The sequence below is a fragment of the Rhipicephalus microplus genome, chromosome 3 (genome assembly GCF_043290135.1).
Source record: "Rhipicephalus microplus isolate Deutch F79 chromosome 3, USDA_Rmic, whole genome shotgun sequence".
Classification (NCBI taxonomy): domain Eukaryota; kingdom Metazoa; phylum Arthropoda; class Arachnida; order Ixodida; family Ixodidae; genus Rhipicephalus; species Rhipicephalus microplus.
In genome coordinates, this window is record NC_134702.1 from 37,218,522 (window position 1) to 37,231,952 (window position 13,431).

The 13,431-nt window shown below is 49.6% G+C and overlaps 1 protein-coding gene across 3 annotated transcripts in view; it reads right to left on the reverse strand.

Annotated features, from left to right (window-relative positions):
* LOC119176632 (urease subunit alpha-like) overlaps positions 1-13,431 on the reverse strand; it is a 138,929-nt gene that overhangs the window by 89,463 nt on the left and 36,035 nt on the right. For 2 of the 3 annotated variants that reach the window (XM_075889239.1, XM_075889240.1), the window contains exon 2: positions 1,569-1,757. The exons of the other annotated variant lie outside the window; for it this stretch is intronic. In XM_075889239.1, coding sequence (XP_075745354.1) covers positions 1,569-1,757 — 189 coding nt within the window. The remainder of the gene's footprint in view (positions 1-1,568; positions 1,758-13,431) is intronic. 3 annotated transcript variants of the gene reach the window in all.

Here is a 13,431-nt window from a genome sequence, read left to right on the forward strand (position 1 = left end):
GATCGATATACGCGAGAAAAAATTATGAGAATAATTGCGTGGTTGTTTTACGGGTTTTGACTTCCCAAAGACGCTGCAGTGGAGGGCTCTGGATAATGGAGTCTACAGGGGATTAACGCGCAATGAAATTGCTCAGTAAATGGGCCTCTGGAATTTAGTCTATATAGGGATGCGGCCACCACGGCAGTGGTGTTAACTTTTTTTTTTTGGCAGTCGCCAGGACACTTTCAAAAAGTCACCAATTTTAGCCAAAATTTGCTAAAGGATGATAATGATCATCATTTTTTTCTGAGTTTTAAGTTTTTGACTTGATATCACGTGAATAGATTATATTTGATTTAAACAATCTCAAATGAATTTCTGTTGAGGCGAATGAAGTTGGACTGCGCTGCTACCTCGGGGCTACGCCACTGTGAACCGGTCAGCATTTGAAGTCCACCTGTTTGCAGTGAGCCGTTCAGCTGTTCGGAGCCCCTCTGCCACACTGAGCGGCTTTGACCATTCTATGGGATCATACTGGAACAGAAGGAGTGCTCGGAACGGCCACATTGCACGCTAAAGATCGCAATGCCACAAGCAGCTTTATCCTATAGGCTTTGGCCTCATTTATTGAAGCTCATTCCGTGTATTGCACTGTTCTCACAGTTTTATCATTTGCTATGTCTGTTTTAGAACACACTACATTAAATTTTGAAAGTCCCCCGCAAAAGTCGCTAGGACTCCAAAGCGATAGAATAGTCGCAATAGCACAACTGAAAATACGCTAAATCTAGCGACTTTCGGGCTAAGTTAAAACCACTGCGCCGCGTTTGGGATAGAAACCACGTCTTCCGGGTCAGTATAGCCGAACACCGTAACTACTGCAGGCCACCGTCGCGGCAAACAGGAGGAGTACAACAACGAGAATTAATATATATTAGTGCTAACGGAATCAATGCCCAGACCGGGACTGTTCTCACAACAGGCTATCACGCACAGCGGTTAAGAATTAGTTAATTAATTAATATAGCTTCTGCTACGCTTCTTCACAACACCCGGGCCTTCTAAATCACGTCGCGTGTTTCAAAGTTATTACCAAAACTCACTTGCAACCTTTCTTGTTCTGCAGGACACGGTTCCAGGAGCCGTAAAGCATTCGAAGAAATCGGTTCACCCTTCCGCTTGGCCTAATAGCCGGGTACCGACAAAAATATCCGAAAGAACAGTTCGAAAGACCTCAATGAACATGAAAAATATTAATAATAAATACGCAAAACTTTCCACAAATTCGAAACCTGAACACAATGGTTGCGGACGTGATACTGCGGGAAGGTCCGGCCTGTCTGAGCGTGCGTTGATGCAGGATGTTCAGTTCCAACCAGGAGGGGTTGAACGTTCCTCGACCTTACATATCGAAAAAACGCAGCATCACGATACGGGCGAATGTCATTTTCTTGGGACAGACAGCAGTGCATGCATGGTGTAATGGTCCAACAGTCTCCAAACTAAATTTCCACCTTTCCGCGCAATGAATACGTGCAACGAGGATACTCCTCTGCCTCACAATGTGCAATGACATCGGCACTCACCTGACAAGCTATGAGTGCTACAGCTTCGGGATGATTGAGCCGCAGGCCACGCGCCAATCGCTTCTGGGCTAGGTACCCCGCCTGGTGCACCAGCAGGCCTTCCAGTTCCTTGGGAGTCAGTCGCATTCTTTTTCTTCTTGCTGCTACACTGCAAGCGCTCTTCGGCACTCCTCCAGGACAGCCACGACACTGTACGGGGAAACGCGACACACCGGTGTCCAGAAAATCGCGAAAAGCGCGCCCTGTGGTCAAAAGACCCACGCAACAAAACAAAAAAAACAAGCAGCGATGAGCCTTAAGGACGTCAGGTGAGGCAAGGAAGTAGGTCGAGTGTACGTCTACCGCGGACGAAACACAGTACTTCTACCGAAGGCGCCACCGCGCGCATCCAGGGTGCTTACACAGGAGTCTATACAACAGCCGGTTCAGCACCACGTCACGCCAGTGGATGTGACGGCACAAGGCCGGCAAGGGGCGCAGATCAGTGAAAGGGCAGCTCTCCGGTCGCGCCACAACGTGAAGGGCGCTAGGCGCGAGTAAACACCTGTGCGGGGTAACAAACAACGTCTCCGCAGCCGGAGCTCCCAGTGTACGGCGAAACACGTGTCGCCCACCGGTGTGTCGAACCAGTGAGGGGTTGGCCAAGAAGGGGGGGTACAGTGGATGGCGGCAGCCTTTATGTAGACACTTTCGCAAGATGGGCCTCCCTTCCGGGGAGCCACGCGGCGCGCCGTTATCTGATATTCATGCCCGTTCTATTCTTATCTCACTCATTGTAATGAGGTTAAGACGACGACGGTGTTTTCCTTTTCACCGCCGTGAGATATCTTGACCTCTCTTTCCTAAAGTAGCACGCAGCTCGCTTCTCGAACGCTTGTCGCTAAGCTTCGAGTGCTCGTTGAGCAGAAGGAGCGCGGCGCTGCGTTGATAATGCAAGCATGTTTGCGCGGCTGTACAATAATTGATATGTGGGGTTTAACGTCCCAAAACCACTATATGATTATGAGAGACGCCGTAGTGGAGGGCTCCGGAAATTTACACCAGCTGGGGTTCTTTAACGTGCACCCAAATCTGAGCACACGGGCCTACAACATTTCCGCCTCCATCGGAAATGCAGCCGCCGCAGCCGGGATTCGAACCCGCGCCCTGCGGGTCAGCAGCCGAGTACCTTAGCCACTAGACCACCGCGGCGGGGCCGGCTGTACAATAAGTCTCTGCGAAATTTCTCTTTCTTTTTTTCTTTGTTTCTATCTTTTTCTTTTCACTTTTTCATGGTGTCCGCGCCTATCCTCTCAGCTTGCTCGATCGCCTCGTAACCAACGGCAAAATGATAAGCAATGAAGCAATCAATAGCGAGTGTTCATCTGACGACTTCTCTGCAGAAGAATCACCATGCAGCAAATGAAGCGCTTAAGCTGTGCATGCTGGTTTGGGAAAATGTCGAAGGCTAAAAGTATGTACAGTGTCAATTTTTATGAAAGGGAACACAGGAACGCGTGGCCTGCGCGCTCCGCTGGCAGCGCGTTCAAGTGGAAGCAAGAGCAACGTACGACACCTTCTTTTTGCGGCATCTCGCGGCGAGCAAAGCTACCATTTATTGCTGATATGGAACCAGCGGCAAGATAGCATCCCCTCCCCCTCCAAGGCGATTACCAGCCTCTTGCGTTATTCACATTGATAGGGGGAGGGGGGAAGGATGTGGTATTTTCCCGCTGGTTCCATATCATCAATGAATGGTTGCTTCGCTCGCCGCGAGATGACGCGAAAAAAGGCTGTGGTTGGTCTCGCTTCCACTTGAACGCGCTGCCAGCAGCCGCCGAAGCACGCAGGCCACGCGTTCCCGTACTCCCTTTCATAAAAATTGACACTGTACTGTGCACGGCGATTGAAACGCGATACCCAAAACGCGTGGCTGCTGGGGATGACGGTTAATTTAGAGCGTTCGCGACACGCAGTGACCACATCGGGTAGAGGGAGAACGTTTTATTTCAAAATATATATAAACAAAGCATGTGGGAGGATACGGGTTCTCTATGATGATGTCGGCGATCACCCTAACCCGTCGAACCAAGGCCTGGCGCACCCACTGTACTGATCTCTACTAGGGACAGCTAGATGGCGCATCGAGCGCACGCGGTTGAAGCCACCGGAAGAAGCCGTTGGTGTCCCGGAAGCCACTGCCATGAGCAGTCGCCTGCTGCGGGCGCGAAGGCTTTTTAATGAACTGCTGGCCTGCAGATAGCTATGATCTCAGCAAATCGGCCGGAACTGTCAATGCGAAGACATTTCACGCATAGGTACATCCAAATTGTATTCCTTTTTGACACATTCTGCAAGGATTTTATACATTTGACCACCTATTTTTATGGAGGCGCGTTAAAGGTGTCTGCGTGGTTTTAAATGCAAAGCATTTCTTAGCGAACTTCGGCGACTTTGAGCGTATCTATCTATCTAGCCGCCTACGACGTTTAGCTCTCCTGGCCGTTTGGATAATGGTATCGATACCAAACTCGATATGGCATAACATGACTGTACGACGAGCATATTTCACTAGTCATAACATGAAAATCATGACATTCATTACATGAATGTCATGATTTGCATTTCATTGTCTTGCTGCTCCTGCGGTGGTCTCGTTCACATGAAATATCGCACAACTGGCATAGTATGACATGATTGCATGGCGAACGCAAGCGACAGACCCTGACATAGAAATCGTGACATGCATGTCATGTTAGTCATGAGTCATGACTACACGCCACGCTCTTGATGCGCTCACCGCCGTCTCGCTAGCTTCACATATATCAAATTCGGCGTTACGTGATGCGAATGGATGACAAAGGTATGATACTGGTGCAAGCATGTTAAACATGAGATGCGTGTGATGTAACAACATGACTACATGCTACGCTCATGATGCGCTCGCGGCCGTCTCGCTAGCTTCACATGTACCAAATTCAGTATTACGTGACGCGAACGGACTACCTATGTAAACGACATGTCCAAACACGATAATCAAGACATGCGTCTCATGTAACAACATGAGTATACATGCCGCACTCATGATGCACTCGGGGCCGTTTCGCTAGATTCATTTATGCCAAATTTGGTATTACGTCACGTGAATGGGTGACGAAGGTATGCGACTGGTGCGAACATGATAATCATGAGATGCGTGTCATGTAAGAGCATGACTACATGCCACACTCAAGGCGCCAATACACTTAGACGTGACCCGGCGCGCGTGTGCTTTAGCGTTCGTGTCGTCGCGTCATCCCGGCGATGCCACGCCATGGCGCCGATCTGCCTGGCATATACTCGCAGGCGCGTGCCGCACTGCGTTGCTTTGACGCATGCGCGTTTGAGCACGCCCGGCGTCCCTTCGTCACGAAGCTAGGCAGACGCGGTGCATTCTGGGTAACGTGGGTGGTGCGAAATGCAGCATGTCGCGTTTCACACCGGTCGCCGCCGGGTTGCGCCGACAGACGCTGGTCGCGTCTGGCGTCAGACTATAGAGTGTTCACGTTTTGCTAGTGCAGCGTCGCTGCGCCCAGCGTGAGCTCGTCAACGTTACCTCGCAGTATATTGGGGCCTTCATGATGCTCTCCGCGCCGTTTCGCTAGCTTCAGATATTCCAAGTTTGGTATTACGGGACGTGAATGGACGACGAAGGTATGTGACTGGTGCAAATATTATATACATGAGATGCGTGTCATGTAACAACACGACCACATGCCACGCTCATGATGTGCTCGTGGTCGTTTCGCTAGCTTTAAATATACCTAATTGGTATTCCATGACGTCAATAGACAGCGAAGTTAATGACACGTCCGAACATGATAATCATGATATGTGTGTCATGTAAAACATGGCTACATGCAACGCTCACAGCACGCTCGCAACCGTTTCGCTAGCTCCACATATACCAAATTTGGTATCAGGTGGCGTGAATAGATGATGAAGGTAAATGACACGTCCCAACATAATAATTATGACATGGAAGTTATGTACGGCATAATTTACCTCCGCCTCGTAACGTTGTTCTGATTTTAAACTGAGATATAAACCTTCCTCATTCGTGCTTCGCATATCATCGATTCCCACTGTACGTGTGATCTGCCAATTTTTTTATATGCAGTTTCCCACGCTCGAGGCCTCAAATATAAGAGAAGTGGGTCAGTAACTTAAAGAGGGAAAATTGGACGCCGTCTCCAGGAAGCAGACTTTGCAGTGATCATTTTGCAGAGTGATGTTTCGACCCCTAAGTTCCAAAAACTCATCCCCGAAGCGATGTCTTCCCAACGTTGTTTTCTTTCCCAGATCAATCACAATAGACAAACCTTTGCAATCATTCTTTTTCTTTTCGTAAAAAAATGTCGTGACAATTTGTCTCTCCGTCACCTAACCAATGAGTAATTGCAACGTTGTACACAACTGTACTGCGCCATATTCGAACGGCGTCGCTACGGCGTCTGTCACGTTTGATGTAGCGTTAGTTGGCGTTCCAGGTGATGCCTAATCGTAGTGTTCGTTGCATCGTTGCATGAACTAGTAGTAGATCACAGCACCCCGCCGTTTCGGAAGGCGTCGCTACAGCGTCTGTAATCTTTCGTGTAGCGTTCGATGACCGCGAGAATGTTATATAAAAAGAAAACGCAAAAATTACGATAACAACAACTGCCACTAGATAATATATTATTTACACGCCTAAAGCGCCCAGAAGACGCCAACTTACGGGACAGTGAAGGGACCTTCCGGTGGCTTCACAAGCGCCCTCATCAGAGCGCAGGGATGCGTCGTACAGCCTTTTTTTAAATTAAGGTCAGTGGACGCACCTCGCGGGAGGCCCGTCGCAGGGGGCACCGTGCAAATTTGGTGAAGGTAACCACTCAGTCTGCGGTGGTGACAACGGACCGCTGCTTGCGTATACGACTTTTAAAACGGAGCGCTTGCATATACCGCGTCGTGCGAAGCTTCTGCAGCTGGTGGGCGTGCATAACGAAAGATAGCAGCGCTTGCACGGATCCACCGAAAAGACGGAGCAAGACGGAGAACGACTGTTTACGTATACGGCAAGGGTCTCAAACTCAATTCAGCCCAAGAACGGGGGGGAGGGGGGGGGGGTGGACTACGACATCGAAACACCGTAAATGAGGGTTCCGGAAATTTAATAACCATATCTGGAATTCCACGTCCCAAAACCAGGTCATCATTATAGTGGAGGGCTTCGGAAATTTCGACACAGGCCCCAGGCACTTCAGCTCTATTGAAATGCGACCGCCACGGCCGGGATTCGGTCTCTCTCTCTCTCTCTCTCTCATATATATATATATATATATATATATATATATATATATATATATATATATATCGGTTTACATTAGATCGGTTTGCAAAACGTCTGATTAGACAGCTTCGAAATTTATATCTGCTAATTAATGTTTTTCCTGCTAACTACAAATGCCCGCGAAATACAAAAAAAAATTATCACGTGACATCCGTTCCCACGCCAGTGCGCACGATGATTCTACAGTGCTCCCTTAAGTTCTGCGTACGAACGACCAGCATTTGCCCGATTGCGCTGTCTCGACAGGGCCGTAACGATGGTGGTTGCTTTCCGACGAACGCGTTTTGCTATCTGCCGCAAAAGCGATAACCGCCGTGACTGCATATCGCTGTCATAAACCGTTGCGAGGGAAGCGCAACAGAATCGAAAGTTGGGCTAGTTGGATATGCATGGTATAACTGTCAGTTCAAGCGCACGAATAAACAGAAAGGAAGAGAGGAGAAGCGCTTTCTCGCAACTAAACTGTTTATTAGAAAGAGCAGAATATATATACAGGCAATTAAAAAACAACGCATGCGTGTGCAGGCAAAAAAGTACACCCGTGGCACATCGAGAACACAGGGTAAAAGAAGAAAGATTATCAAAAGCAAACTCTTTATCGTGCAGCAATAACCGTATAGGCTGGCTGACGCATTGTTCCCCTCTTCTTCTTATGTGAAAAGCTTCCGTCAACTCACGAGTTAATTTATTCTGCTGCTCTCTAACGTTCCGTGTACGAGCGAACGTTAGAGAGCAGCAGAATCACGGCGCGCGCCTGTGGGTTTGTCACGTTTTTTTTTTTCTTTTGTATTTTGCGGGCATTTGTAGGTAGCAAGAAAAACACTAATAATTAACAAATATAATGTTAGAAACTATCTAATCGGACATTTTGCAAAGCGATCGACAACTTTCTGATAGAATTTTTTATCTATCTTCGTTCTTTCAAAAGTTAGTTAATTAAACAAATCTAATTAAATACTATTTTAGATCACAAATAAAACACAAATAAAATAGTCTGACTCCAGGCGACGGGCAGCAACATGCATTTGGTCACGTCGTAATTGCGGCGGGTGTCGGCATATTTTTAAACTCTAGATAAAGATAGCATGAATATATATATATTGTTGTGATCAAGTGTTTGTCACAGAGTTTACGATTCTTCCAAGGAGCACACACGACATAATCCTGGGGATTGACTTCCTTCGAATGTGTGGCGCCACTGTTGATTGTAGAAATGGAGAGGTGTACATATGTGATGCTGCCCCTGGAGAACTATTAGAGAATTCAGACAGGGAGCACGGTGCGCTCCGGGTCAGTGAAGATAGCATTGTGCCGGCATTCTCTGCAGTCTGTGTTCCTGTATACTCTTCACGCATTGAAAACAGTGACAGTGCGTTCGACGCATTAGTGGAGCCCTTTCATCTCAGTTGCATTAAGAAGAACACATTGGTGCCGCATTGCATAGTGTCACTCGTTCAAGGACGCACAGGACTATGGGCGGTAAACTGTTCAGCTGAGTCGGTGGTTCTACCAGGAGGACTGAAGCTTGCCAAGTTCAAAACATACTCACCGATGGCAGTGGCTGCCCTCAGTGATGCTCCAGGTGGGGCCTCAGCCAATACTTCTACGGCCGATTCAAAACTTTTACCTATGATCGACAAGTCACTTACTACTGACAAACGCCGCATGCTTCTGGACGTTTTGTCGAAATACGTGGCGATTTTCGATTTTTCCCATGACCATGCGCCCTCGATTCCCGCGTCTCGGATTCTCCACAGGATAAACACGGGAACAGCACAGCCCATCCGCCAGAAACCCTACCGAGTGTCGCCGTCTGAGCGCAAGATAATTGATGAACAAGTGCGTGATATGCTGCAGAAGGGTGTCATTCGAGAATCATCGAGTCCTTGGGCGGCTCCCGTGATTCTAGTCAAAAAGAAGGATGGTACCTGGAGATTCTGTGTGGACTATCGCCGTCTAAACTCCGTCACAAAGAGAGATGTCTACCCTCTCCCACGCATTGATGACGCTCTAGACTGCCTCCATTCAGCATCCTACTTTTCGTCCATAGACTTACGCTCAGGCTATTGGCAAATACCTGTGCATTCAATGGACAAAGAAAAGACGGCTTTCGTTACTCCGGATGGACTATATGAATTTAACGTGATGCCTTTTGGTCTATGTAACGCGCCCGCTACATTTGAAAGATTCATGGACACCATTCTGCGCGGCCTGAAGTGGAACATCTGTATGTGTTATCTTGACGACGTTGTTATCTTCGGGCGTACATTCAGTGAACATAACGAAAGGGTAGAGCTGGTTTTGAAATGTATTCGAAATGCTGGCTTGGTTCTTAATGCAAAGAAGTGTCATTTCGGAGCTCGACAAACACTGGTGCTGGGACATCTCGTCAACAAGGATGGCATCAGGCCCGACCCGAATAAGACGGCGGCTGTTAGAGCTTTTAAACCACCTGGCTCAGTGAAGGAGCTTCGGAGCTTCTTGGGCCTCTGCTCTTACTTTCGCCGATTTATTCCCGCCTTTGCAGAAGTTGCCTTTCCACTGACCTGTCTTCTCCGCCAAGGTGCTAGTTTTGAATGGACTCCTGATTGTGAAACTTCTTTCAACCAACTGAAGTTCTTGCTCACGTCGCAGCCTATCCTGCGGCACTTCGATCCTTCTGCGGCGACTGAAGTTCACACCGACGCAAGCGGCATTGGCATAGGTGCAGTCCTGATACAGCGATGTAATCAAGTGGAACACGTAATCGCATATGCCAGTCGTACTTTAAGTAAGCCGGAACGCAATTACACTGTGACCGAACAAGAATGCCTTGCACTCGTCTTCGCTGTGCAGCGATTCCGCTCATACCTATACGGTCGTCCTTTCCAAGTAGTTACGGATCATCATTCTTTGTGCTGGCTTATCAACCTTCGGGATCCGTCAGGCCGTCTAGCACGCTGGGCCCTCCGGCTGCAAGAGTACAACTTCACGGTATCGTACAAGAGCGGCAGGAAACACGCGGACGCAGACTGCCTTTCAAGGATGCCAGTTGATGCTACAGTTTGCGACGCTGACGATTTCGATCATCTGATTGCGTCCGTAGCACCAGCGTTCCCGGATAAGGCCACCTTTGAAACTGAGCAGCGGAAGGACGTGAGTTTGAATCCGTTATTCGTGATCGCACAAGCATCCACTCCGGAAAGCCGCTTTTGCGTCCGTGATGGTCTACTGTACAAGAAATCCATCTCCGGCACCGGTTCCCGCTTCCTGCTGGTGGTTCCAGAGGCACTACGGTCATCTGTTTTGTACGCCATGCATGATGACGCCACTTCAGGTCACCTCGGAACGACGCGCACTCTTCATCGTACCCAGGAACGCTTCTACTGGCCACGTATGCGCCAGTCAGTTGAGTTGTACGTGGCCAGTTGTGCGCAATGCCAGGCGCACAAATCTCTCTCAGCAGCTCCGGCCGGACATCTACAACCTGTGACGCCTCCCAGTTCTCCGTTCGAACAAATTGGCATTGACCTGGTGGGCCCTTTTCCGCGTTCATCGAAAGGCAACAGATGGATTGTGGTATGTGCTGACCATCTTACTCGGTACTGCGAGACTGCTGCCCTGCCATCCGCGACTGCTGGTCAAGTGTCGTCCTTCCTTCTCCATTCTATCATACTGCGTCATGGGCCCCCTCGCGTCATCATAAGTGACCGTGGACGTCAATTCACGGCAGACGTTGTCGAACAACTTCTCCGTATGTGTGGCTCAGAGCTCAGACACTCGACGCCTTATCACCCGCAGACGAATGGTCTCGTCGAGCGAACAATTCGAACACTGGTGAATATGCTTTCTATGTACGTTGCTTCGAACCACAAGAACTGGGACGATGTCTTGCCGTTCGTCACATACGCGTTTAATACTTCCCAACATGAGACCACCGGCTACAGCCCGTTCTTCCTCCTCTATGTTCGCCCCCCCCCGTTATACTCTGGATACAATATTTTCCTTCTCTGATCGGGACCAATCAGAAATCTCCCTAGCAGAAACTCTTTGTCTCGCCGAAGAAGCTCGTCGTCTTGCTCGTTTACGTACAATAGCCTCGCAAGACAGATCGAAAGTTCGTTATGACAGCAAGCACCGGCAGGCCACATATATTCCGGGAGATCTCGTGTTGGTGTGGAAGCCTTTACGCAAACGTGGCTTGTGCCAAAAACTGCTCGCGCACTACATCGGACCTTTTGTTATCCTTGACCGCCTGAGCGCAGTCGACTACCGCATCGCACGTCTTACAGCTAGCGGGAGACGTTCCAGAAAGACAGAGGTCACGCATGTCGCTCGCCTGAAGCCTTTCAGTCAACGCGACACTGCATGAAACGCGCGGCGCGCTTTGTCTGCGAGGGGGGAAATGTTACGCCACGTATGTGCCGGACGAAGAAGGAAAAAGAAGCAAGGGGTGTGGAAGAAGAAGATCATCATCATCTGCCTGCGCCGATACGGCTCGTCCCTCGAACCGTGTATCAATAAACCCCCAGACGCCTACTGAGGTCGTAACAATATATATATATATTGTAAGCACATTCCAAGCATTTGATCGTTCTCACTTGCACATACCCATCATCATCGTTCTCACTTGCACATACCCATCATCATCGTTCTCTCTCTTGGTGTGGTTCTGAGCCGAGCCAGACATCGCAGAATAAACGCTTCTGCTCGCCCTGCCTGCTCGCCGTACCTAGTCTGCCTGCGTCTTTCAGAGTGGTGGAGGTGCGGGGTAAGATCCCGACGTCCTCCTACGTTCATTTCCCACCTGGAGCTCCGATCTGGTCGCCGATTGCACCCAGCCACCCACACAGGTATGCAGACATCGGACCTAACGCCTAGCCCTAACGCTACAGCCCCTACGCCGGCGGCTGCCCGCTCTTCATCTACTGTCACCAGCCCTCAGCGCGAACCGCCCGTGTTCGCGGGTCTTCGCGGTGACGACGTCGAGGAATGGCTTGACCTTTACAACCGTGTGGGTTCAGCCAATCGATGGACCGAAGCAGAGAAACTGAGCTACCTTCCTTTCTATTTGACCAGCGTAGCCAAAACCTGGTATTTTAATCACGAAACTGACTTCGTTGATTGGTCGACCTTTGCCAACAAACTGCGACAAATATTCGGATGCTCATCGGGTCGTTCCGAAGCCGCGAAACAGAAGCTGGCTGTGCGTCTACAACTGGCACATGAGTCGTACACTTCGTATATCGAGGATGTTTTGGCCCTCTGTCGCCGTGCGAATAAAGACATGACGGAAGATGAGCGCGTTCGCCACATCCTTAAAGGAATCGGCCCAATCGCATTCAACGCCTTGGCTGTTGGCAATCCCGCTACGGTTAACGACGTCATTTCGACATGCCAACGCCTTGACCAGTTGCAGTCCCTTCGGCTTCAACAAGACAGTGATCCACGCCTGATGCCTCCCTCTGAATTAAAAACCCTTATCCGCACAATTATCCGGGAAGAACTTCGAGACCTTGAACAGCAGCGGTCCACTGTCGCCTCCGCTCCGTCTCCACCATTCGACCTGCGGAATCTTGTTAAGCAGGAGTTAGCGGCAATGGCGACACCGACATCCCCGGTCGCTCCGCCAGCACGCCCGATGCCCACATACGCCGATGTGACGCCCAGGTCGACACCGGCAGCACCGGTTGTTCAAACGGTAATGCCCACATATGCGGAGATCGCTGCGATTCCGCCTGCTCCCGGGGCATCTAGCTCTACGGATACTGCTAGTAGCCATTTGGCTGCTATGCGAGGTGGAATGACTGCTGCACCCTTGTATCCTCAGTGGCGTCAATCCCGTCCTATTTGCTTTTACTGCGGTATACGAGGCCACATTTCTCGTTACTGCCGTCGCCGCCAGCAAGAGGAACGACGAGGCTATGCTGAGTTCGAACGAGACCGGTTCCGAAGACCAGATCTTTATGCTCCAGACACCTACCCGTCCGCGCAGTACCGGTCTCCGTCTCCTCCAGTGTCCCCTCGTCAACATCAGGAATACCGCTCCTCCAGACGACGCTCTCCATCGCCCTATCGCCGCTCCGCATCGCCACTTCGTCCAATCATCTCCCGTCCTGTTGACCAATCTTCGGAAAACTAAGGATTGCAGTTTTTGGAGGGAAAACTGCGTCCCGTCGACCAACAAAAATACCTCCTGTTCGCCCAGCTAATATGTTGTCAGTGACTATTGAAGGTATTCCTGTGCAAGCTCTCGTTGACACCGGTGCAACCACTTCTGTTTTGCGTAGTGACTTGTGCTCGCGCCTCCGTAAAGTCAGAACGCCCTATGTGGGACCTGTGTTGCGTGGGGCAAATAACGTGCTGATTCAACCTGACGGACAGTGTACGGCTCGTGTTTCTATTGATGGTATACGTCACCACATCGAGATGATTGTGTTGCCCACGTGCATTCATGAACTTATCCTTGGTTGGGACTTTCTGCATTCTGCTTCCGCTGTTATATCCTTTAAAGAGAACGTCATTCACATAACGGAT